The sequence below is a fragment of the Equus asinus genome, chromosome 9 (assembly GCF_041296235.1).
Source record: "Equus asinus isolate D_3611 breed Donkey chromosome 9, EquAss-T2T_v2, whole genome shotgun sequence".
NCBI lineage: Eukaryota > Metazoa > Chordata > Mammalia > Perissodactyla > Equidae > Equus > Equus asinus.
Genome location: NC_091798.1, coordinates 29,402,703 through 29,428,848, shown reverse-complemented (window position 1 = coordinate 29,428,848; position 26,146 = coordinate 29,402,703). Strand labels below are relative to the sequence as shown.

Below are 26,146 nucleotides of genomic sequence, written 5' to 3'. Positions count from 1 at the left end.
GGGAGTTGAATGAGGCTGGAGTGCTGAGAGCCCCCAGCTTGGCTGAAAATACAATTTCCATAATAAAATGTTGAAATTAAGAACAAAGCAGCACAACACTGCCATTCCTTCTGAAGCTCCCTGTGCGTCCCTGTTGCTTTCATCTCCTCCCTCCCCCTTGTACGTCATTCCCATCCTTGATTTCCCTTATAAGTTTACCTAACTTTGTAACTCGAAGCAATATACTGTTTAGGTTCACCCATTTTGGAACTGTGTAAATCTACCACTATGCGTGTATTTTTGTCACGCTACGCCTGATGGACATTGGGTTGTTTCTGGTTTTTTCTTAACACAGACCATACTGCCCTGGAGGTTCTTATGAACACACGTGCACAGGCAAACATCTCTCCAGGGCCGAGCTGGCCAACCTCACTGTGGACTGGAAGACAAAGAACGGGCTCTGGTCCACTTGCCCTCCTGGGATGGTCACACAGGGGCCTGGGCCTGTGGCCTCCGGCAAGAAACAACTACATTCATTTACCCTGGTGTGCTATGGAAATTCCTTAGTGTCTGTGTGTCACGTGTGTAAAATACAGGGAAGCACTGTTCTCAGTACACCCCTAGTGTGGAATCACAGGGCCACAGGGATGGGAGAAGCATCACGGATCTTAGCAGATAATGCCAGAGTGTTTTGCACTTACCTATGTACCCTAGATATAAACATTCTGGTTAATTCATATTTGTTAAAAGTGTGGGCTTCCAGTCCACCGGGCCTGATGCATCAGGTGCAGGCTGTCACTGTCCCCTCTGATCAATCAAGGGCAGGTATTTGGGTGGGAAGGTGTGCGACCAGCCAGCATCACAGGCCCTGGAGCTCACCTGGGACAAAGTGCCATCACTCTGTCCTGTGGCCAGTCCCTTGAAGGATCTCTTTGGCCAGGGGACCACAAGGACTTGCCCGAGAGTCCCAACGGTCCTCTGGGAGTGGACAGAGACCTCCTCTCCCAACCTCGTTCACACCAAGCCAAACACGCACCTTCATGGCCTTGAAAAGCCTTTCAGCAAAATACTCCGGGGTGCTCCGGATGCACTTCACTGAGGAGAGGGAGGAAAAGGTAGTTATCCTGGCTGCCTCGGAAAGAGGATGGGGTGGCCTGCCCCTTCTTTGTTTCCATCCCTTGGGGGCCACCAAGTTCAAACCCAGGAAGAACACTGGCTCCTGATAACCCACAGCCCCAGAGCACCCCAGACCCACCCACTTGTATTACAAACCCAGGGAATAAAGAAATCAGGAAATTGGCCTGTTGTAAGGTGGGCAGTGCGTTGCAAAGACCCACTTCATCTTTCTAGCCCTCTGGAGTTTCACAGGGACTGTGCTGGGTAGGGGTAATCTGCAGTGGAGTTGAGAAAGGTGTTTCTTTAGATTCTGCTACAGCAGAAAGGTGCCGGCTGTGGAAACACTGGATCCCACCGGCAGATGGGCCAGAACCTGACTACATGTGATAGGGGTGGCGAGGGACGGCTCTGGGCGGGAAGATGAGGGCCGGGCTGGAGCTCTCTCCCAAGAAACACATACACACCACCTACCCCAGGCTCAGACATATAAAGTCTTGGTGTGTCTGGCTTGCAAGGGCTTCTGAGTCAGGCAGTCCATCCCCTGCCCCCATTTATCACATGAGGAAACTGAGGCCCCGTGAGCATAAGTGACTTGCTCCAAGTCAATCACAGATTTGGGTTTGAATCTTGACTCCACCATTGACTAGTCAGCTCCTGGCATCCCTCATGCCGAGAGCACCCCCAATTCATTACAAAACGTCCCCTTGGCAGGTGAGGCAGCCTCTGTGAGACACAGTTTCCTCATCGTGGAATGGAGATGATGAGTGCCACTCCTGGGTCTTTTTAAAGACTAGACACTCAGCACGGCGCCTGGTGCACAGTACACGCTCCACACAAGCCCGCTCTCCAGGTCATTATTCCCCCACCCTGGCTCAGTGCCTTTTCACCCAGCACACACACTGAGGCAGGAGGAGCAGGAAGGCAGCGCCTGAGGCTCGGCTCCCTGCCTCCCAGGTCTCAGCCATGCTGCCCTGGCTAAACCTTTAGAATTCACCACCCATCTGTTTTCTCCTTCCCATCTCATACCATATAATTCCCCTTTTCCATTCCTAGCCCCTTGTTCCTGGGCCAGAATCCCAGAATCCCTCGAAGACCCTAGGAATGCCATGTCAGGACGTACCCACAGCCAGCATCAGCTTCTCAAAGTCCCCGGATAGCTCCCCTCGGATGCTGGCTTCGATCGGCTTCCCTGTGGTCTTCAGATACTCATCAAACACTGAGTCAGACAGAGAGACAGGGACATCGAGAGTGTCCCATAACACTAAGAAGAAACAGGGACTTCAGGAGGGAAGGCACAGTGGCCAGGATGGGAGTACCGACAGGAGGTCGATACTTCAGGAGGTGACAGGGAGGGCACACATCACCAGCCGCTGTGCGGTCATGCTGCGTATGCTGCAAGGGACTGTGGACACTGCAGGCTCCAACACAAAGACAGGACTGCTACTTAGATGGAAGCGCTGAGCATCCTGTTAATGACTTTGGCGAGGGGCTAGACAAACCACTGTCTAGTCAGATCAGGACTCGTGTTTGGGCTGTGGATGAAGTAGCTATCATGCTCCATTAGTAAAGGAAAAGAGAAAGGAATTCTTGGCACAACCCCCAGGGGGCAGCTGTGGGTCTCTGGAGCTTACCCAACCGAAGATGCTGCTTGCTGCGATTTCCCAAAATGTAAATGAACTGGGCTTCATCTGTTCCCCATTTCAGTTCCCCTGCCTCGTACAAGTCCTGAAGGGGAAGAAGTGGGACTAAACTGAAGGAGGAAACCTCAGGAGACAGGACTCCTGGCCAAGTCACTTACAACTACTGCCAGATCCATGAACAAACCAGTAACTGGTAGTGTCAGGACCTCTGCATACACATATACATATGCCTGTCTCCCTTTCTTTCTGAGGAAACTCCTACTCAAGCTTCAAGGCCCAGATTAAAAGTCCCATTTGTTCTCAAGGCACTTCCTGATGCCCCAGGCAGAATTCTCTTCCCCTCCTCCCTCTTCTAGGTTCCTATAGCTTTCTGCTTCTTTATAGCTTTGATCCACTGTATCTTACAATGATTTCTTTATATGCCTGACTCACCACTACTGTGTGGGCTCATGAAGGACAGGGACTATGTCTTAGCATTCCCTGTATTGGCCTCCACGGTGTTACTGCCACACAGTAGGGGCTCAAAACACCTGGAATACATGGTATGTTGATAGAGAAGGTATTTGTGTGATTAATATATGCCTGTCTCTCCCAGTATTGTCTAACTTTGTTCATTGGTGATTCCCCAATGCTTGGCAAAGTGCCTGGCACATAGTAGGTGTTCGATAAATATTAACCAACTGAACGAATAAATGAACAAATGATGAAAGCTCCAATATACATCTCATCAACTATATAGAAGCTGGGTATCTTTCAAAGATAACTTAAATCCTTCCTTCAGCAAAGCACTGTATAAATGATGGCTATGAGTCAGTTATTTCTGGTATTTGATGCAAATTACTTCTCCTCCAGCCCATGCCCGATCCCTACCCTCTCCCCTGGCTGTGCCTCGGGGACCTCCCCCAGTGCTTGTTTACCTGGACGTCCTGGTGCGATCCCTACCCTCTCCCCTGGCTGTGCCTCGGGGCCTCCCCCAGTGCTTGTTTACCTGGACGTCCTGGTGCGATCCCTACCCTCTCCCCTGGCTGTGCCTCGGGACCTCCCCCAGTGCTTGTTTACCTGGACGTCCTGGTGCACCAAGTCTTCACTCACCACGTCGTCCTCCTCCCTGGTTCCCTGGGCAGAGAGACAAGGGACATGTGCCTCAATTACCAAAGCCAGGGGGAAGGCCTGGATGCCGGCGGTGGTGACAGAGAGCACTGGGAAAAACATGGCGGCCTGGAAGTGTCCAGGAGCAGTGACTTACAGCTGCCCCTGGATCAAGACCACAGCACCTATTTTAGAGGGAAATCAGAGGTCCCCCCCCACTGGTTTCTCCCTTCATCCTCGGAGCTGGGACCAAACAGGGGTGCCCTGAGAATAACCAAGGCCCTTCTAGGTGCTCCCATCACACAGGAAGCCAGAGCCTTGAACTGAGATCTCTGAGGACAGGGCGCCTGCCACAAAGTCCTGCCGTGGCCCATGACGCCCCCAACAATGATGTGGCAGGGGCAAAAAGTCTGCACATTTGTGTTCTATTAGGAGCTCCCGTACCCTAACCCAAACAACCACCAACGAGGATGTGGAACTCGGGCCCTGAGATCTGAGCTCACAAGCTGTGAAGGCACCAAATCCTCCTGGTGTTTCCGCTGCTCCGCCCTCGCCCTATGCCCCACCTGACAGCGGAGGATCCTCATGGGGACTGGAGCAAGCCCTGCCGGGCTCCACGATATGTGGGCAGAGGTCAAGCCTTGCTTATCTCCTCTTTCCCCCGGATTGTGCACCTCAGGATCTCAACCCCCTGGTTCTGGGACTGAGTTTAAGAAGACAGAGCCACACACTTACAATCGGGCCACCTCACCCCCCAATTGGTGTTAGATCTTGAGGAGGCAACATCCTTGACTCCAAGATTCAGGCAGGAACTCTCCTCTCCAGAACAAGTAGCTTTGAAAATGGGGACAAAGGTCACACTTGCCCATTCCTGACGATTCGGATAATTAGCCAGTAGCTTAATATGGGATGTGGATTGTTACGATTAACTTGAGGAAAAGAACTGGGAACAGCTGATGTAAAATGTGTGGCGGGAGAGGAGTGAAAGAAACACAGAGGTGGCTTAATTTATATAGAAAGCTTCATAAACGTTTATAAAGCTTCATAAACGGAGCTGGGTTTGAGCCATCTCAAAGCCTGTTCCTACACGGCCTGCGGTCAGAGATTCCCGTGGGGCCGGGGAGGTCAAGTGAAGCGGCAGAGTGGGACCCACTCTCCAGCCCACTGCAGTCACACTGAATGCAGGTCTGCTCTTGCCAGAACTTTCAATTATTCAAAAGAATCCAGAAGTCTGATTTTCGAGCACAATCTCCCTATTTTTAAATGTTAGTAACTAACTCAAAGTGTTTTCTTTAAAAAACACATTGCACGGGAAAATGAACAAAGAACCCAGCGTGGCAGGTTGAAGTCAGCACAGGACACGGGCGTGCAGCCTCGTTATGGTCTTTTTCGTGGACTCTGTGGGTGGAGGGAGGAGCGGGCTCGGCTGTGGGAGACGCAATGCAGGCAGCCCCAGAAATGCCATGTGTCTGCCTGTCCTGAGGTCCGTGCCACCTCTGGAGAAGCAAAGGCAGGAGGGAGGCCCAGAGAGGTGCAGGCAGGGGTGTGTCTGGAGAGAGGAAGGAGGTCACAGGAGAGGACATTCCCAGGCACAGGAGAGAAGGCCGTGTGCAAAGGGAAATGCGGGTCACGTGGACACACCTGCCTGTGCAAGCCAGGGGGAAGAGAACAGACCCCCGGATGCACAGATTCTACCCCCAGGTAAGCCACAGAGAAACCATCTCAAGTTCGACGATAAAATGGGCAGTTGGGGAGGGGCAGCCACAGTATACAAGAAAGACTTTATACTTGAGGAACCACCAAGGAGCCCCTCACAGACCACCTGTCCGGGGGAACACGGAGAAGGTGCCCACAGCCCTCGGCCTGCACGCAGGTAGGGAGCTCCGGGAAGGTCTTAGGGCCCCAAGGTGGACCAACCTGGAGCAGGACCACGAGCATCTTCTGGAAATGGCCAGAGGTGTCACCAATGACATCAGCCTCCAGGTCTCGCTCGTAGGCTGCAGGGAAGGAACACAAGCTCTAGTCCCATGCCCAGGAGACCCCAGGGATCCGGGATAAAAGTCCCTGCTGCCCCTAAAATGATCAGCGTTTGTTACAAATCCCAAACCCAGTCTCCATGACGGCCATGGCAAGACCCAGGGTGTGTTTTCACCATTCTTTGTACTGACCCACGGCAAGATGGGATGTAATCCACCCCTTTCTCCATCCCCACCTGTGCCATCCCATTCCAGGAACCGTCTCATCTCCTGGACAGTCACAGCCTTCTGAAGGTTCTCTCTGTTTCTGCTCTCACTCGCTCTCCAACCCACAGCCACAAGGCTGACTGTCTTCAAGCTCCTATCTGAACCTGGGCTCCCCTGGTTCCCACTGCACTTAGAAGAAAACACTGTCTCTTTCTCTTGGCCTTCGAGGCCCTGCGTGATGCTGCCCTGCCCTCTGCCACTCTCGCCTCGCTCTGCCTACCAGGATCATCACTGCCCCAGGGCCTTTGGACTTGCTGTTCCCTCTGTCTCCCGGGATCTTCTCTCCACTCCTTATACAATTGGCTCCTTCTCATTTCCTCCTAAGACAGGCTTTCCCCGACCACCTGTTCGAAGCAGGTCAAGTCTGCTTCTTGTTATCTCATCTGTTTCCTTCATAACACTTATCCACGCATGTCATCACAAGTTCACCTATTGATGGTCTGTGTCCCTCGTTACCTCCTTAGTCTATAACCTCTGGGAGGCAGGGACCACGTGGGTTTTCCCACCACCATATCCTGAGAACCTAGCACATTGTCCAGCACAGAGCAGGTACTTCTAGGATGGATGGACAGATGGACAGACAGATGGACAGTCAGAGGGAAAGAGGAAAGAAGGTGGGTGGATAGTCTTTAGGTCCCCACCCTTGCAATCACCCTCATTTCATATCTGAAAAACCTGAATGGCCCCTCCTGCCCGTCTCACCATCTTTGTATGCTGCCACCAGCTGGTGGATCTGCTCGTTGGTGCGGGAAGCCAAGATCTCAATGAGGCACTTCTCATCGGTGCCAATGCCCTGGGAGAAGAGAGGGGTACACGAGTCACGGGTGGGGATGGCTGACCACCAGCCATGGGTTGGGAGCCTGGAGCGGCCAGAACTATGAAACCCCCAGCACTCAGGGTGCTCCAACCACAGCTCTTATGCATCGATCTGGAGCTGCTGCCTGAGAATCAAAAGACACAGGTTCGAGTCCCACCTCTGCCCACAGCTTGCTTTGTGATCTCTCATTAAGACACTATCTTTCTGGGCCTCAGTTTTCTCCCTCTGTAGAACGGAGATGATACTGGTTGTTCTGCCAAACTCCCAGGGAGATAGAGGAGGTAAGAATCTCTCACCTTGCTAAGTTTTTCAGTTTATGCAATGAATTCATGTTTGATGGCTCATCTGAGACAAAGATCATAGCACGTTATAAGCTGTAAAGTCCTGGGCACACTTGACAGCTTTGATCTCTCCCTGCTTCCTAGGGAGCAACCCTCTACCTCAACCAGACCAAGCTGCTCCTCATACCTGAACACACCGCCACAACCTCTCCTGCCATTTCTTCTCCAGCTTAGAAGGACCTTACCACTCTGATCAACCAATCCTCTCCAGGCTTTCGAGCCCAACTGGATCCCCTCATCTTCTACGACACTCGCTCAAGCCACCCCAGGCCCAGGGCCCTGCCCTGTAACCTCTTTCAGAACGCCCTTGGCCTTTGGGCCGTGTGTCTCCACATCCCTATATCCTGCTCCCTCAGGACTGAGCTGTTGGTGTGGGGGTCTGGGCCAAGGGCCCCCTTTTATGGGGTGTGCCCCACAGCAACATGTGTCCCACATCTGTCCCTCTGGAGGAGACCCTCGGTGCCCCTCTGGGACAGGGTTTGGGCAAGCTGCCTCTTGAAGCACAGCACGTCCGCCGGGTGGGAGCAGGGCTCACGGAATACTTGCTAGAGAAGCAGGAATCTTCCCAGTAACCATGCCCACCCCCAACACACAGACACATGCTTCTTACGGAGACAGCGTCTTTAATTTCTTTGGCGTCACAATAGGCAAGCGGCCTCATCAGACCCACAATCAGTCGTTCAAACTTCCCCGTCAGCTCATACTTCAAGTCAGCGATAAGGTCCTGGGGGGAGAGGGAGGCGGAGGAAGAAGGAAGAGCAGCTATAACGTAAGAATTACATTTAATAAGCACTCACTCAGGCACGGACAATTCAATCAGCCCACTTAATCGGCCCTCTTGGAGCTAGGTACTCTCATCAACCTTAAGAAACAGGCTTAGAGACGTCAGGCAACTTCCCAAAGTCACGCAGCTGGCATATGGCGGTGCAGGAGTCCAGCCCATAGCATCGTGCCCCTTCCTCACCATCGTTTACTTGTTTACTGTGTGTCTCTCCCGCTGTCTGTGGGCCCCAGGGTGACGCTGCACAGGTCTTAGTCACCTGCGTGGCACTAGCGCCTAGCACAGGGCCCAGCACGCAGCACGTGCTCTAGACTATCTGTGGATGAATGTTCCCTGACTGAGAGGAGAAAAAAGGAAGCAGAAGAGCCAGCAGAGAGGCTGCCCTGGAGTAAATACTCAGGAAAGACCTTGAAGGCACACATGGCTGGAACCATTCACCCGCCCTCCGGTGGCCATGGTTACCTTGCCATAGAGGGACTTGTAGCTCTGGATGATCTCCTGCCTCTGCCTGTTGCTGCGGGAAGTGATCAGCTCCAGTATGGCCTCCTTGTCACTGCCTGGAAGAGGGGAGGCACCCGTCACCCTACCCCAACCTGCCTTCAGGAAAGCCACCGGGGCTGCTCCCTGCAGTCCAGCCTTCTGCCCACAGGGCGGTGGCATCAGGGGAGCGGGGGATCTATGGAGACCTGTCAGGCCCCCACTGAGAGGGATCACAGCACACACAGCATCTGAGCTCAGAGGGCCCACAATCCAGCTCCTCATCACACAAATAAGGAAACTGAGGCCCAGAGAGGGGCAGAGACTCACCCAAGGTCTTACAGCGAGGCTGGCTTAGAAAAACCCAGGTGTCCTAACACCCAGGACAGGGTTCTTTTCATGACAAGAAAAATAAAAGAGAAAAACAAGCACTTAATTCAGGGTGGTGGTTACCCCCAAGAGGAGAGGCGGCAGGGGGACCTGCCAAGGAGGTTTCAACCATCTGAGGAGGCAGGTGCTGTTTCTCAGCTTGGGTGGCAGGTGTACGGGTGAAGCTTCTATTATTCTTCAGACCTTTCTGTTGGTCTGGAATATTTCATTATAAAGTTATAAAAAAATAAGAAGAGGAAACAAAAAAAGACGAGTTCATCTCACCCCCACCCCAAAAGGGCTCTGGGCTGTGCGCACCTGTGGGGACACCCCCAAGCCCCAGTGAATCCCACTCCCTTTCCTGGGGGCCCCCCTCCCAGTGGCCAAGCACCCACCAAAGCCCTTCATGGCGGTGTACAGGGCCTCGGCATCCTGGCTGGGGTTGAAGTCCGGGAAGTCGTGAACGGAACCCCGGTACTTGGCGCCCTGTAGAGAGAAAAGCAGAGGGTGAGCTGCTGACTGTGGCCCCAGCCCCATGCCGCTCTCGTAACCCTGGCCACAGGCTGAGCTCCTTTCCCGTAAAAGCAAGCAGGGACCTCAGAAGGCCTAGGTCAGCATAGGGATGACTCTCCGGGCACCTCCTGCCGCCACCTGCCCCAAAGCCGGTGCCATTTCCCCAAGGGAGGGTGGCTCAGTAAAGAAGGCCAGGGCCCTGCACCACTTTGCTAGGACCCAGCAGAGATAAAAGCCAGCTGAGTGCAGGGGTGCAAATGATCCAGGCAGGAGAAACAAGAGCCTCGCATATTTTAATGGCACTTTGTGGTTTACAAAGCCCCGTCACCTCCATTAATGTGAGTATTTTAGCAACTTGCAGAAGCACTTAAGATGATCTCTATCAGAGAAACAAAGAAGCCGAGCCCAAGGAAGGGAAGCAACTTGCAGAGGGTCACACAGGCCCCATATCTCCGGCCTGTTCCCCTCTGTTCTCCAGCTCCAGAAACCTTGCAGCCATCAGCTTCAGAGGGTGGGGGCTTGGCCCAGGGGGGCCCAGAGCCACCCTCCAATTTGCCGCTAAGACAAGGTGCCGCCCCGCTGGGCCCTGTAAAGCAAGCTGTGAACTGGCATCTGAGGACAAGCTGGCTGGGTCCTTGGGGCGAAGGGGCAGAGAGGTGGAGCCAGAGGATCTTCCACACAGAACCTGAAAGCACAATGGGCTGGTTCACAGAGAAGTCAGATGTGGGTCAGCTACAGGGCCCCAAGAAATATGGGGCCTGGGACAGTGGTTGAGAGCTGGGAGAGCGGAGGATGCCAGAGCCCAAGGTACTCAGCACACAGCACGGTGACAGGGCACTTGCTCAGCCTGTGCCAGGCCCGATGCTGACGGTGGCAGACTAGGGAAAAAGACCCAACCCTGTCTTTCACGAGCTTCTGACCCAGTGGAGGAGAGACAAGCACACAAATCACCATAAACCTTGTGATAAACACCCTAAGACAGAGGCAAAGGAATGTGGGAAAACAGTAGAGGCCGATTTCAGCACGGGGAGGGAACCAGGAAAGGCTTCACAGAGGGAATGTGGGTGGCACATAACCTGTGCCTTAAAGGGGTAAGAAGTAGACAGGAAAAACGGGCCTCCGACCATCGCCTGCATCTCCCAGCGCCTGCACTGCGGACCTGGCCAGACATTTGCATGCTCCTCAGTTTACGTCTGCAGTTGCTGGCTCCTCCGAGGTACGCAGGCGTGGGCACGGGGTTGCTATTTAAAGTTCTTACAGGGCAGTGACCAGAAAGACACGGCCCTCTTCCCGCCACCCGTGAATTCCCTGCAACCTGATCACAGCCCTGGGCAGAGAAGGAAAGAGCAACACATGCCAGCTACCCAGACCAGAGCCTCGGAAGGAGTTCAGCGAGCATGGATGGTGGCTTTCCCGCCAGAGCGTCCCTGTGCCTCGCTACACCCCGCACGGGCCGGAGCCGGAGAAATCCCTGCTGACCACAACACCTGGGGCAGGCAGCTTGACAGAGACCTGAGGGCAGCACCAGGTCCATCCTGTCCACTGCACAGAGACAGAGCAAAGGAGGCACTCAAGTGTTTGCCACAGAAGAGACAAACAAGAAGACAAAACAACTGGTGTCCTACAGGAATGTGACTTCCAAACCTGTTTGTCTTTCTCTCTGGACACCCTCCAACCCAGGAGTATCAAGAAGCAGAGCAGAGAATAGGAGCTTCTAGGATGGACGGACGGCTGAGAAGGCCAGAATTACAGTTACGGCTTTGCAAGGCTCCTTAAAGACCCCTTAGTTCAGCTTCCCACTTGTTTCTTGACTCCATGGCGGGTGGGGACTGTGCTATGAATAAGACAAATACAGATTATGGGCAGCACCTGGCAGAGTGCTGGACACAGCGACACAAAGGGGCTCAGTAGCCGTGACGGGGTGGAAGGAATGGATGAAGACCCATGATGGCTCAGGCTGAGACGGAGGATGCTGAAGGGGGAGGTGGTGGAGGAGAGCCCTCTCCTGGCAGTGGGTTTCCAGCCATGCTCTCTCCAATGCCAGCGACTCTTGGGACCAGCGTTGCAGTATGCAGCTTTGAAAGATGCCAGGAGGGGCCAGGTCCTCTATGGTCTGTCTGGGCCCTTTGACAGGCTAGCCTGGTGCTATGACCCATGTGTGCTTTTCTCTCTACCTGTCTGAGCCCTCTTGGCCTAACCCACATTCACTCCAGCCTTCAATCCACTGTGCCAATGGTAGGACCTGCCTCCCAGTGCTCACTTGGAATAAAGGAGGGAAAGCCCTCTGAGAACCACATGAGGAAAGCTGGTCTCCTATTACCACCTGTGTCCCAGCAGACCTCCAAAACAGAGAGGGAAGGTGACATATCCAAGACCACATAGCAAGTCAGAGGCCCAGCTAGGAAGAGAACCCAAGGTTCTTTCCAACAGATCAGGCTCTCTCCCTTCCCCTCAGATTCCATCCAGGTGGGGCCTTGAGTGAGGAAGGGACAACATCACACAGCCCAGGGCTTCTCCCCTCATTAGCAACGTCCGTCTGTTCCTCCCCTTGGATCCTGTACCATTTGCCTCCTCTGCTGGAGCTGGCTCCTTCTAGGCAGGCCCATGTCCTCTCTGTGCCATTCTGAGCCCATTTTCAAGGCTATCAATAGGCAGCAATCCATCCAACCCGTGAGACCCTAAGTGCTTCTCGCTGTCTTGGACACTCACGCTTCCAGGGCACCTCAGGCTACCATGCCACTCATTCATTCACGCAACGTTTCCTGAGCACCTGCATAATGCTAGGACCAGGGACCACTAAGAGCTCACAGCCTGGCCGGGAGATCATGACAATTCCAACTACAACACAGTGTGGTAGATACTATGCTAAGGGTAACACGGGAGCCAGGAAAGAGAAATTCCCTCTAGAAGGCTCTGAGAGTCTGCCTTGCTCACTGATGAACTCCCCAGGGCTTGGCACAACCAGGCACTCACTAAATATTTGTTCCGAGACGGATGGGTGCATGGATGGAATATGACTGTGAATATATTCTCAGCAGATCAAAGACGACTTCTTGGAGGTGAAGACTAAGCTGTGTCCTAAAAGATGAGCAGCAGCTGGCCCCAAGGGGTTGGGGGAGGGAAAAGGCTTCACAGAGAGGCAAGAGCAGGCAAGCAACATGCAGGGCAGCCAGCCCAGAGTCTCCAGTGCTCAGTGTGGATGCCCAAAGCCGCCATGATCGTGGGATTGGAGGTTACCAGGAGGTAAGGAGAAGAGGAGAGGGTGGAAGCGTGTCCCCAGGAGGAAAGGCAGAGGTCTCAGCAGGGAGCTGATGCCCCTCTCTCCTGTTGCTGCTCCTCCACCTCCTCTCCCTCCCTCCTGGCACAGCACAGTGGTTGGGCAGGGTGTGGGGAAGGGGCTGTGGCTGATGTAGTGCCACGTGGGGGAAGGAAGTCTGCTGCCTGACACAAGGCTTCATCAGACGTTCCCTCAGAGACAGGCCTAGCGAGCAGCAAGGCTGGGCTCCCCTGTGGGTCTTTGCAAAGGAAAATAAAGCCTTCCAGGGAACTGCCTGCAGACTAGTTATCCCAGGACCCCATAGGATCACAGCCACTAGAAGAGGGGGTGCACAGGGGGCCTTGGCAAGGGTCACACTCAGAGACAGAGAGACGGTCCTTCAAATCACCCATGGCTGGTCATCTTCACACCAACTTGGAGAATTTTACATCTCCAAGCGCCACCTGTGCAGCTGTCCCCACTTCTCCACCTCACTGACTCCCTGTCACTCCTGCAGCAGGCAGGTTCCTGGCCTCAGGTACCCACGATGAGTAGGAGGCGAGGGGAAAGCAGAGCAGAAGGCACTTTCCACCCTGAAATATTCAGCAGGTCGCAGTGCCAGCTGGTGAGCAGCCTGGGCCTTGGGGTTTCATGGTCCTGGGCCCCACCCAGGCTGCTGCTAGAGGAGCCCCGAGGCTTCTCGGGAGCAGAAGTAATGTCACCCAAAGAGATGGTGGCCCGGCCAGGGCTCCAGCTGAGAGCTGCCTCGCCTGGGCCGGACTCAGGCCTTGTCTCTGCAGCTCCTGGAGCTCCAGGTACCAGCTCCGTCCCTCTCGCCCTGTCCTCAAGCGTTCCATATGCCCATCATCACATTCGAACCCAGACCATCCCTGTGAGGCTGAGGCCACAGAGCCAAGCCTCCGGGACCTCTCTGTGATGCCGCGCTATGTCTTTACATCTTTGGGCCTCAAGTCCCCCTGTTCTGGAAGGAAAGACAGAGAGAACTCAGCAAGAGGAATGTGGGGTGATCTGGACCAGACGAAAGAATGAGTGGCTTGTTCTGTGCATGTGTGTGTGTTGGGAAGGGGGAACTAGAAGCAGAATTGGAAGCAAAAGACACAAGCTTTGGCTGAATGGAGGAAGACCTTTCCCGCTCTTCTCCACACCGTCTTCTGAACTTCCTCCCCTTCCCGAAACCCCTGCCCTCTGAGCACGCCAGATTACTTTCACCGCCCTGAGCACACGACATTCCCTCCCTCTGGCCTTCTGTCCCAGCATCTGCTCCACCTAGACCATCTCAGCCCCTTGCTCTTCCCGAGCAGCTCCCTCCAGGCAGCTTCCTGTTACCCCAACCCGCAGGCCTCTGCACTGCCTTTACTGCCCCAGCAGAGCATCAGCACCGTGCGTGGGGGATCCCAACTCCCTCCATGGGACGAGCGGCCCCTAAGGCTCTGCCACCCTGGGACTCTTGCTTGCAAGATGTCTACTGGCCCCTGGTCCACGGCAACAAGAAACCACAGGTCAGCCAGAAAGACAGCATGGTCTGGGAGCACTGCACCAGGAGTCTAAAAGATCTGCGCCCTGGGTCCTGGCCCCTCTGATCTCCTGGGGCCTGATCAGTCCACTTCGGGCACCTAGAACCCTGTAATTCAAATGCCTCTCAGGAAGTAGATCTGGGATGACAACACATGGGAAGTGAGGAACAGCAAAAGTTCCGCCCTGGCTCTTTGCCCATAACCACTAACACTCTCTCCTCCTGGCTGGAGAAGCAACTTGTGCAAAGGATGCTCCTTAGAGGCTGAGTCGGCGAGCATGGCTAGGAGTCTCTTGAGTACGAATCCTATGTCACATAATACACTGCGTTCTTCTAGAACTGTGACTAGACAGGGCCTTACGGCCCTTGTCTGCTGGGTGGCAAGACAATAGACAGGGACAAAGTTTAGTTTTTACTAAGCTCAACCACCTCATAATGAAAGCTGAGGCCCAGAGAGAGTAAAGAACTCAGCCAAGATCACACAGCTCCTGTATTATGTCTGTGGGCAGGAGCTCTGTGACTGACGTGAGGGACAGACGGGGCCAAGTCAGGCATCCCTTAGTTCTATTCTCCCTTTCCGATGCCATCATCACAGTGACCACGACTCTTCCTCTAAGGCCAGCCAACAGGGACTACTCTCAGCAAACCCTGGCACAGAATGACACCTTGCTCTGACCAAGGACAGAACCCAGCTCTGGCCACAGAGAGGAGTAAAAGCTCTGATGCACCTCGAATTCTACTGCCCAGCAAAGTGGTCACACAGCACGAAAGACCGGGATCTTCCAAGTCAGGCAAATTGAATCTCAAATGCATGTGACAGGGAACATGTCCACCTCGAGAGCAGAGGACCCTCTAATGCTTTTGCCTGCACTATCCATCTCCATTCCTGGGGGCACCACTCTTGGGCCACTCAGTTCAGCTGGGACTGACTCTGCCACCCGGCTCCAAGTTACCCAGGCCCAGCCAATGAAAACCAAACCTGGCACTTTCCTTGGAATCACGGGGAATAAGTTATGTTGTTACTCTCAGACAGGCGAATGAGCTGCTGCTGGCTAGCGTGCTCAGGCAGGGAAGAATTTGCCCAAGAATGAAGCCACCCAGAGGAAGCACAGCTCAGAGGCCAAATCCTGACAATATCGTTTGGGCCCCTGGATCCAGCCAGACCTGAAGCCATTGGATTTCTCAGTCATGTGAGCCAAGACATATCCTTTCTGCTTAGGATGTTGTGTATTGTCATTAGTCACTTGCATCTGAAAGAGGTGTGACTTATAACAAGAGCAAGGAAAGCCTGAGAACTTATCCTGCTCCTTTCAGGCTGAAGGTACCAGGGATCTCTCCAGCAGGCCTAGTGACTCAGGGAGGAGCCCAGACCCAGGGAAGGCAGAGAACAGCCTCGGAGGGGAGAGATTCCTTACCTGCCCTGGTTTGGCCATGGTCTCAGTTTCTGCAGCAGGAAACACTGTGGAGAAGAAAGACATCTCATGAGACTCCCCTGTGCTCTGCTGTCTTATTTTCTTTCTTTCTTTTTTTTTTGCTGAGGAAGATTGGCCCTGAGCTAATACCTGTGCCAATCTCCCTTAATTTTGTATGTGGGCCACCACCACAAGGCCACTGACAAGTGGTGTAGGTCCATGCCTGGGAACCAGACCCAGGCCACCAAAGCAGAACACGCCTAACTTAACCACTAGGCCACCAGGGCTGGCCCTGTTTCCTTCATTCTTTCCCCCAAATTTCCTCACCCTTCCTTTCTCCCAAGGGCATATACGTCCGCTGCTGTCTTCCAGCTGCCTCCAGCCCTTCAGGTTAAATTACACCCAGAGACCTGGCTCAGGGCCAGATGCACTTTTCAGAGGACAACCCATAGATAGCAGGTGTCCAGACACTCACACCATGATGGAAAAGGGACTTGGAACAGAGAGGGGGAGTGGGCACGACCACTGACCACGTGACTCCTCCAGGCTGCGTAGGGCACTTCCCCAGATGTTGTCTCCCTTAATCCTCGCAGCCATCCTTCCCAGCATCAGATTCCCCTTTTCTATAAAGGAGGGAACCGAGGATGGAGGGTCAGGGGGTTAAATAATTTGCCCAAGGTCACACAGCTTAGAAGTGAACTCAACGAAGTGCTGATTCCAGAGTCCATGCTATCTGCACCACACGTGTTCTCCTTCCAAGTCACCAAGGACGGTTTCAGAGCCCAGGTCTTGAGGGTCTGCAGAAGAGCAGAGCCAAGGGGCTGCGGGTGCCCTGGTGCAAATATCTAAAGGGCTGTCCATGGTTCCTGGGTAAGGCAGTGAACACTTCTTCACCATCTGCTCGAGTCAGGCACCACACAGCAGTAAACAAAAGAGCTTTTAAAAACTCTGCTTTTCTGGGCCTACTCTGGAATGGGAAAGAATAACAAATGCAGACGTGCATCAGGCTGCGATAAGAACGAAGGAGAAAAGATGAAGCTTGGTCAGAAGTGAGTGACAAGGGGTCAGTCCCAGGTGGAGTGGTCAGAGGGTCTCATGACCCACGTGGACACCTGCGGGCAGTGCGGTCAAGGAGCTCGGTGTGGCGATGTGGAAACAGAGAATGGGGGTGGGGACACTGGTGGGATGGGGGTCGGGGACAGCGCCTGCGTCCACTGTGAAGACTTTGGACTTTTCTCTGATGGGACAGAAGGTCATGGGGGGTGGGGTGTGACTGAACAAACAGGACACAGGATCTCACTGAGGGGGGTGTCAGGAGACGGGGTCTACAGTGAAGGAATAAGAAACAAAGATATCTCACCGAAAAAGAAATGAGAAAAGGGACGTAACTGGTTTGGAAAGGGGAAGAGCACGGGGAGGGGCTGGGCTAATGAGCACCCACAGCAGGACAGCAAAGACACAAGGGAAGCATCTTCTCAGGGTTAGAGGAGCAGAAAGGACCGGCGCTTTCCGGTTTAGTCAGGACGGCACAATTCCATCTTTATTAACCATGTCTACATATTACTTTTTAAAAGTAAAAATAACTACCAGACTTACTCAGTAAGACCTACAAGGAGCTGAACTAGGAGAGGGGAGAGACCAAGGAGACGTTTCAGCTCCGCCTTCCAGTTCTCCACAGACCACGCCCCCCACTAAATACTTACGGGAGATCGGGCCCTGACCCCAGTCCACAATCCTGCTCTCACTCTGGGGTCACACGTGGGGTGACACAGTGGGGAGAACACGGGTGTTGCAGTCAGACAGGTCTGGATTCAAATCCATTTTGTCATTTATTAGCTGTGTGACCTTGAGCATCCTGCTCATCGCTGAGTTCAAGGTTATCTCAAGGGCGAAATTGGGGCTTTCCCTGTCCTGCCTCGTAGGCTTGCTGGAGGATGAGCCATAACTTAGGTCAAGGGCAGAGCACACGAGGCCCGGCCGAGAGATGTTCTCAATAAATGGTGGCATTCGCTGTGGGAAGTTCCGAGGACAGGGCTTTGTCGGGTTTGCCCTTGTGTCCCCACTGCCTGATTACGAGGCCTCCAAACTGCAGTCAGCAGACAGACATGAGACGGACAGAGATCGGCCTGCAGCCACAGGGGAGTTCGAGGAAACCCTGCTGTTCCCCTGACAACCAGGGGCCCCTGAGGCAAACTGCAGCCCTCACCAGGAAATGGAAACTGCCCCTGACAGCGGACAGGGGCCCACACTGCCCCCAGGGTCTGGCCGGGAGCCAGCTCCGGGTTTCCTCAGGCCTGGGCAGAGAGTGAGGGAGTCCCAGGGCCGGCAGACAAACAGGGACCTCAGGAGGCCCAAGAAGCCAGCTGAGGCCTGTCACCTGCACCTCCAGCCTCAAAGCATTCTCCTTTGGCCTTGTTGCTGGAAACTTCAGCTGCTGGCTGCAGCCCAGGCCCATCTGGACCAGAGCCCCTTCCAAGGAGAGACGGCTCAGAGGAGGGGCCTTGGAGGCTTTGGGAAAATACTCTCGGCTCCAAGAGTGGTGGATGTGAGTCTTGTGGGCACATGAGAAGCAAGCTTCCTCCAGAACTAGATGCTCAGCCTGCAGTTTATGGGGCTGGACTCCCACAGCCCCTCCTCTGAGGCTCAGGGAAGCTCTGCAGCTCGTCACAGCGGCGCCTTCCACCCTGGCTTTGCAAGGGGCTCTGATCCCTCCCAGAGCAACCCACACCACACTTCTCAAACTGGCTGTTACATAAATGTTTTATATCCAATGTTTCAGAATCCCAGAGGGCCCCTGGTGAGCCACTCCTCCAAGCCCCTCATTTTCGAGACGGGGTGAAGCCATGTCAGGGAGGATAAGTGACTTGCCAGGGCCCAGACAACAGCCAGCCTCCTGACTCCTGGCTCCAGGTCATAACAGGCCTCCACACAGCCTTGGGCCAGGGCTGCAACGGGACATTAGGAAGAGTTCATGGGAAAAGACCCTGGTTCTGGTTCCCATCTGTCTGTAATCTCAGACAAGCCAGTTCTATCTCTGGACCTCAGTTTCTACATCTGTATAATGGGAATAACACCGCTCCCTCTTTGGGAAATCCAGTGTGGACGTGGGAGGCTTTTATAGATTTCAACCAGGGATTTTCACAGCAAAATCTCAGAATATCAGTCCTAGGAGGGTCCCCCTGCATCCCGGTCACAGGATTCCTCTCTATCTCCAGCCCTCCCAGCCCATATGCAAGTTTCATCACCTTGGTTGAAACAGCTTCTAAAGGCTGGCAGCTATGGCCACTCTAGATGTGCGCCTCTCTCCTCCCAGGAACCCTGAATCTCTTCTGACCTGGATATCTAAGAGGACTGATCATTCCAGAACCCATTCAAGGGTAGGGTTGCCTGGGGGCTTTTGCAGATGTGACCACCCCCACCTTAGACCTTTAGACTGCAAGCAATCACGCTACTTCCTTCCTCTTGGGAGCTCAGGACTGACTCTAGGAGGAAGGTCTGGGGTAGAGAAGACACCAGAGCTGGAGGACCTGAGGCTCACCACTGCCCAACCAGAGAGTTGGTGGAAACTGAGAGCTGGACAGGGATGGGGTCTTGTCCAAGTCATGCAAGAGACAGGGGCCTGGAGATCAGACCTACCTGGGAGTCACAGCTCTGTCTCTTACCAGTTTGTGGTTTAGGTAAATTACCTTAATTAAATCTCAATTCCACATCTGCAAAATGCATATAAAAAAAATATCTCCAGGGGCTGGCCCGGTGACGTAGTGGTTAAGTTTGTGCACTCTGCTTCTGCGGCCCAGGGGTTCACAGGTTCAGATTCCAGGCATGGACCTACACACCACTCAACAAGTCATGCTGTGGCAGCATCCCACATATAAAATACAGGAAGACTGGCACAGATGTTGGTTCAGGGCCAATCTTCCTCACCTCCCAAAAAAAAAAAAAACCCTCCATGTATTGAGAAATAAATGAAACAATGGATGAAGAGCCTTTAGCACGGTGCCTGGCACAGAGTGAAGGCTCAACAAATGGTAGCTTTTATTATGATAAATCCAAACATTTACAAGGGAGGCAGTATGACATTATAATAAGAAATGCAAGCTTTGCAGTCATGGCCTGAGTTCAAATCCTGACATTGCAAATTCTTAGTTTACGACCTTGGGTGAGTTATGTTATTTCTTCTGACTCAGTTCCTTCATCTCTGAAATGACAATCTCATAAGATTTTTGTGACAATTCAATGAAGTATCGTAGGTAAAATACTGGCATGGTATAAAACTGGAACGACCAGTTACAGATTAAATGTTTAAAAAGTGGTGGCTTCTGTTATCACAACCAGCATTATTAGAGCAGTGGTCTCCCTCGTGGGGTCCTGGGCACCACAGTTCACTGGGCTGCAGGACGAGAATATTACACCTCTCTAAATTTTTTTGTCTTGTCCTTGTGTGTTCCATTTTTTATGTCTGTTATGCATACATAAAGTTAAGACACATATTAGGGACTTGGGCTTGTTGAAATACACGGTGAAGAGTGTGGACTCAACGGAAGGAAGCCGAGGAAGGAGGAGAGAGAGGGGATGTCAGGCAGAACAGCAACACCAGCATAAGAAAAAGCATTTTTGTCCTCAAAAGGTAGCTGGTGGGCTGTGGAGGACTAGAATGCACTTTTAGGGAGGGAGGAGCTGTTGAGTGCAAGGGGGTGAAACCAGGCGTGTGTGGTGAAGGCAATTTGAGAAAAGTTAAAAAATAGCCTGGAAGATGATGCAAAAAGTCACCCAGACTTCTGTGCCCCAGGAGGACCCAGGGAACTCCAACCTGAGCCGTGTCACTGCTTTGCCCACTCACTCTTCCCCAACGGTCCCCTTCAATGCAGGCCCTCTTAGCTCAGCATTCAAGGCCCTTGGTATCCTTCTTGACTTACCTGCCTTCATCTTCCTCCCCTTCACCAACCACCACACCCTCTCCCCCCTAAACCAGGAATCTCTCCCACCAGTATTTTCCATTCAGCCCTCCGGCATCAAAACCAGTGCTTTTTCCATTCTGGCTTCATCACGACCACCTGGGGAGTTTTTCAAACTTACCAAAGTGTAAGGTCAACCTCCAGAGATTCCGATTCAACGGTTCTGGGGTGAGGCCTGAGTTGTGGTAATTTTTTAAAACTTTTCTAGGTGATTCTGCCAACTCTTCTAGGAAGCCAGGAGGGACTTCCCCTCCTTGAACCCCCACAGTACTTTAAACCACCTACACTTGACTGGCCTGGGTCAACCACTGCAGACGCATCATTCCTCTCCTAGACGGAAGCTGCTGGCTTCCAAGGTGTTGTAGAAAAGAATCTGTACCTCCGACTCTCCAGATTATTTGATTTTAGTCTTTCTTTGTCTTTGAGCTCCTTCACAGCTCAGTAATTTGTAGATAACTGATGGTAACGCAAAATAATTCTTATAAGACATGCTCATTCTGTCCTGTCTGGGAAAGGCCCAAGTGACTTCCCTTCCCCTCGGGTGGAAAAGCCAGTTTGCCTCCATTTGCACATTCCTTTCAATATAAAGGTGTCTACTGATTCTCTTCTGCCTGGTCCAGCCATTAATTAAGCAGTAGAAGAAAATCTTTTTTTTTTTTTTTGAGGAAGCTTAGCCCCGAGCTAACTACAGCCAATCCTCCTCTTTTTGCTAAGGAAGCCCATCTTCCATGCCCATCTTCCTCTACTTTATACGTGGGACGCCTAGCAGTGCCATGTCTGCACCTGGGATCTGAACCAGCGAACCCCGGGGCCCCAGAGAAGCGGAATGTGTGAACTTAACTGCTGCACCACCGGGCCGGCCCCTATAGAAGAAAATCTTTAGCACATGATCATTTTTATACCTGTGTGAGTTATTATTTTACCCTTCCTTAAAAATTATTGTACGATATGCTACTTTGTTGCATCCCTACCACGGGGTGTGGCTCAGAAGGACTGTGGAGTGAAATGCACTGAGTTGTTTTAATGCTTTCTTTAGTGACCCCCTTGAAAAAATCACAGAATAAAAGGAACCATCCAGCCTAATGGTTTTTAAACTGTGCTTTATTCCTTGTTATATAGCCCAGACAGGAAATACCTCGAGGGGGTAAGTAAGATGCCCAAGGTCACAGAGAAAATTAGTCATTAAGCAGGGGCTCATTTTCAAAAAAAATATGTACTGAGCATCTCCAGCATGCCCACTGGTAGGAGTTGGGAGTAGAACAGAAAATGAGACAGATGGACCTCCCGCCCCCATGAAGCTGGCAACCTAGTGCAGTAATCTGCAGGGTTTTTTGATCCTATACACCACCAGTAACAACAGAAAAAAAATTAAGCATTCATTATGATAAACAAAAATATACTCTTTAAGCATGAGATTAAAAGCATATATGATAAGAGGTCTAATAGTTTCTTCCTGTGCCCCAGGAAATCATCTTTAGCGGCCCCCAGGGCGTATGCACCCCATGTCAGAGGCCTTGGCTTATAAAATCTAGACCCTTCCCTGCCCCTTTTCCTGATGGCTCCTCCCTCAGCCCGCAGGAAGACACTCGGACCAGCCCCACCACCCTCTAGAAGCCTCTCCTTTGGTGAAGCTGGAGTCAATGCCACTTCTGGCCTTGCGCCTGGGCAAACCCCCCAGAAGGAGGCACTCGGATTTCTTAGAGAGCAGCGCCTTTCCCTCTCCTGACCCAGAACCATTGATCCTTGGGCTGGATAAGGCCCCAGGAGATTACTGGGCTGCCCTGGGTTTGGAAATTGGACTGGCCTGGGTTTGAAGCCCAGCTCAGGTCACTTGTGTGAGGGACAGCAAAGTGTAGTGTATCACAGTACAGAGGCTGGAGCCAGCGTGGCTGAGCCTGAAGCCTGGCCTGCTCTTTAGAAGCTGTGTGGCCGTGGGCAAGTACTTAGGCTCAAATGTAAAGTGTGGGATAAAAACAGTGCTACTGCAGAGGAGCCGTGGTGAGGATGAGCAGAATTAAGACATTTCTAGTGCTTAGAAGAGGCCCCGGCACACAGGACACCATGTAAGTGTTAATATTATTTCTTCCCTAAACTTTTGACGGCCCATTTCCACATCTGCAAAATGGGCATGGTGAGAGCATCTAACACATCAAGGGTGGAACCAGGGCAAGTTAGAAGGGTTCAAGTAATAAGAGGTTGCTATTTTATTATTATTTAAGCAGTACCAGCATACCCATTTTACAGATGAGGAACTGAGGTTCAGGTCATTTGCCTTCTCAAGCACCACACCCTTCCGAGATGACAACAGCAGTACTTGCTTCTCGGCACACAGTACTCTACAGTTTACAAAGCACTTTCACATCTGCCATCTTGTAATCTCATGAGGGTGGGTATCAACCTCACCCTCACTCTACAGAAGAGGGTGCTGAGGCTCCAAGAACCTAAGGACAGTCACTCCTCCCTGACCAGGATCTGTGGGAGCTTCTGAGCCCAGGAGGAGAGGAAATGGAGTGTGGCTGGATTCCAAACCACAAAGTTTATAAGCATCAAGGCACCCTGCACACACACTTCCTCTCCTCTGTTGCAGGGTGGTGGCGGGTGGACATACATGTTCAGAAATCAAGGTAGAGACCACATCCTGCTCTTTGTCCCCCCCAGGAAGTATCTTGGAAAGGTTGGGTGGGGTGAGGCTGGTGATACCACTGGACCTCCCCAGAAAATCCTAGAATAGTACAACAAGAAGAGCCGTGCAGCTGCAACCCATTTGTACCAGCTGGGTGCCCTGGGCACATCCCTTACCCCCGAGAGAGGAAGGGACTAAAGCCCAGAGGGGCAGGAGTGTGCCCAGGGCACCCAGCTGCTTAGCGGCAGGGCAGGGGCTGGGGCTGGGCTGCAGCCGGGTGGCCCAGGGCTCCCTCTGGGTGCCGCAGTGCAGATGCTGCAGACACCGCCAGCACTGCAGAGCTCCCCCACCAGGTCCCCAACTTTCCAGGGGCAGCCCCCTCCTCTGCACATTCACATCCATACTCTGCTCCAGCAACAGCTGGTGCCCTTAACTCAGAAACAGCAAATATTTTGTGTGTCCCAGCAGCTGGTGCCTTGGGAACAAAGGGCGGAAGGCAGAGGAAGATGGGTGAGTGACTGTCACAGCTGCAGAGGGGGGTGGAGGCCTCTGCCTCCCTCCCCAGCCCCACCCAACTCCCAGAATCTTAAATCTTAGAAGAGTTGAATCCTAAAATACCAGCCTTGGAAGCGGCAGCCAATTGAGCAGACTTTGCTACAGATTGGTAACTAAGGCCCAGAGAGGGAACGGGCTCGCTGGAGCACCGCCAGCACCTGGAACTGTAACCCCAGCTTTCCAGTGACCCCCAGGCCAGTGCCCTCTGCACGGAACAGGGCCTGCCAGGCAGAAGGGCAGGGTCCGTGGGAGCTGAAGCAATGTCGGCCATTCACCTGGAAGGGGAAGGGCTGAGCAGGTCAGGATATGCCCGCTAGGTCAGTGGAGCCACCAATTTAAGGTGTGCTTGGAGCAGGGGAGGAGGGGGAAGTGAGGGAAAAGGGCGGACTCTGGGGAAACCAGAGTCCTTTCTCAAACCCAAGAGCCATATGGCCAAATTTGGAATCATCTAGAAGACCCGCCAGGGTCTAGCGAAAAGGAGGGGGGAGGGAGGAAGCAAAGGCTGACTGTCCTCCCAAAGAACCCCTGTCCTTTCCCCTTAGAGGCCCTGCCAGGGAAAGCCAGCTTTCCCAAGCCTGTAGTCACTCCTTGCAGCTGACAAATTAATCGGTTTTCACAGCCATTGTTTCATCTGAGAGGGGCTGCGTTTAGCAGCCCAGGACTGGAGAGGGAAATTGAGGCTCAGAGAGGGACAGCTACTGATTAGAGGTCACACTCCAAGTTGATGGAGCCGGGATTCGTACTCAGGGTATTTCAGCCTGTGCTGGTATTCTGGGAGTCATCTGAAGCCCCCAAGCTTTGGGAAGGCGTAAACTGGGCTTCCGGAGAGCAGGAAGAAGGGTGGGGCTCTGCCCTACCACAGGGCCCTTGCAGCCCACTTGGGAGTCTCCTTTCTAGGCAAGCAGTGATCCGAAGGGGGCAGGAGGGTCCTTGAGGGCCTGAGGTATGGACAGCCAGTCCTTCATCAGCTTGGACCCTGAGAGCCCTCCCCCCAACATACACACAAGCCATTTCATAAGCGGCTGGAGGGTCTGACTCTTCACACCCTCTGTCTTCGGCCTCGGCCACACCCTTCTCTGCGGGTCCTTAAGACTCCCATGCAGTTGCCCCCAACCGCAGACCCTCAAAGTCTCTCCAGGCTCCGCACCCTTCCCCAAACCCGCAGCCCGCAGCCCGCAGCCGGCGCGGCCTCACCCCGGGGCCAGCCGCCCCTAGACCACACCCTCTGCAGAGCCGGCCCCCTCACCCGCCTCACTCCTCCCCTCCCCCAGCCTGAGCGCAGTCCGCCTCCGCGTCTCCGCCTGCTGCCCCCCGGACACACCCAGCCCGCGCCCCTCTCGGGTAACCGCGCCCTCGGTGCCCGCGCCCCGCGCCCGCACCTGCCCGCGCCCCTCCTGCTCCCGGGCGCCCCCTCCCCGGAGCCCGCGGCCCGCGATGACTGGGCGTTTAGGGCTCGCCCCCGCGTCCCTGCAGCCCCCGGAGGCGGTCCCCCGGCGTGATCCTCTCCCCAGCCTCGACCCACTCACCGCGCGGCGGAGGCCTCCTGGCGCGGAGGGGCAGCCGGACAGCCGGGCAGCCGAACGCGAGGACACAGCTCGCCGAGTGGGAGCCCGTTAGCCGAGCAGCAGCGGTGCGGCGCGGGGCGGGCGGGGAGCACAGCCTGCGCTCCGGGGCCGACACGTGGCGCGCAGGGGCCAATCGGGCTCGCCCCGCCTCCCCCCCCCCCCCCAAGTTCCTTCTCTCCTGGAATCTTAGAATGTCGCCAGCCTTGGTGGGGGGGCAGAACCTCGGTCACGGCTCAGCCCCCGGACCCGAGACCTAGAGAGAGGAGGGGGATTTGGCCAAGGTCACGCGGCCATTCAGGGCTGGAAGTCAGGGCTCCCGCCTCCCAGTTCTGAACACTTACCCCCCAAATTACTACTACTCGCCGAAGCTTTGTTGAGAAACAGAGCATTGAGGCTTGACAAACTTGGGGCCAAGCCCTTTATCGGCCTGATCAGATTCCGTTCCTCAGTAGCCCCATCAGGTCGGTGACCCTACTTGGTCACTTTCTGGAGGGAAGAGAGCCCAGAGAAATTCAGTTCTATAACCAAGGTCGCACAGCTAGTCAATTGTGAAGTCGGGATTCGAACCTGGACCAGGTGACTCCAGAGGGACGGTATTCCTGCTTGGCTCGGGGGAGTGCACAGTCCAGAGGAAAGGCAGAGCTGTGGGCAAAATGCTAGAACATAAAAAGCAATAAACTGGGAATCCAGAGGAAACTGAGAATGATTGTCCTCCGGGGGATTTGTAAAGACTTCCTGGAGGAGGTGGTGATGCGGTAAATGTCGGTAGTACCTCCCCCCTACACATGCACACTGTCCCTTAGAAATTCTTTAGTGAAAAGATGGCAATCCTGGGCTGCCACTCAGCTGCTGAGTCTCCTTGGGCAAGACACTTAACTGCT

At 53.6% G+C, this 26,146-nt stretch overlaps 1 protein-coding gene across 2 annotated transcripts in view; it reads right to left on the bottom strand.

Annotated features, from left to right (window-relative positions):
* The window catches only part of ANXA6 (annexin A6), a 50,316-nt gene extending 24,413 nt beyond the window's left edge, over positions 1 to 25,903 (bottom strand). For both annotated transcript variants that reach the window (XM_070517185.1, XM_070517186.1), the window contains exons 1-11: positions 25,227 to 25,903; positions 15,571 to 15,614; positions 9,248 to 9,338; positions 8,469 to 8,563; positions 7,836 to 7,949; positions 6,770 to 6,860; positions 5,742 to 5,821; positions 3,795 to 3,851; positions 2,727 to 2,820; positions 2,216 to 2,311; positions 1,016 to 1,074 (exon numbers count right to left, since the gene is read on the bottom strand). In XM_070517185.1, coding sequence (XP_070373286.1) covers positions 1,016 to 1,074; positions 2,216 to 2,311; positions 2,727 to 2,820; positions 3,795 to 3,851; positions 5,742 to 5,821; positions 6,770 to 6,860; positions 7,836 to 7,949; positions 8,469 to 8,563; positions 9,248 to 9,338; positions 15,571 to 15,588 — 795 coding nt within the window. In that variant the 5' untranslated portion in view covers positions 15,589 to 15,614; positions 25,227 to 25,903. The remainder of the gene's footprint in view (positions 1 to 1,015; positions 1,075 to 2,215; positions 2,312 to 2,726; positions 2,821 to 3,794; positions 3,852 to 5,741; positions 5,822 to 6,769; positions 6,861 to 7,835; positions 7,950 to 8,468; positions 8,564 to 9,247; positions 9,339 to 15,570; positions 15,615 to 25,226) is intronic.
* Positions 25,904 to 26,146: the final 243 nt, after the last annotated feature.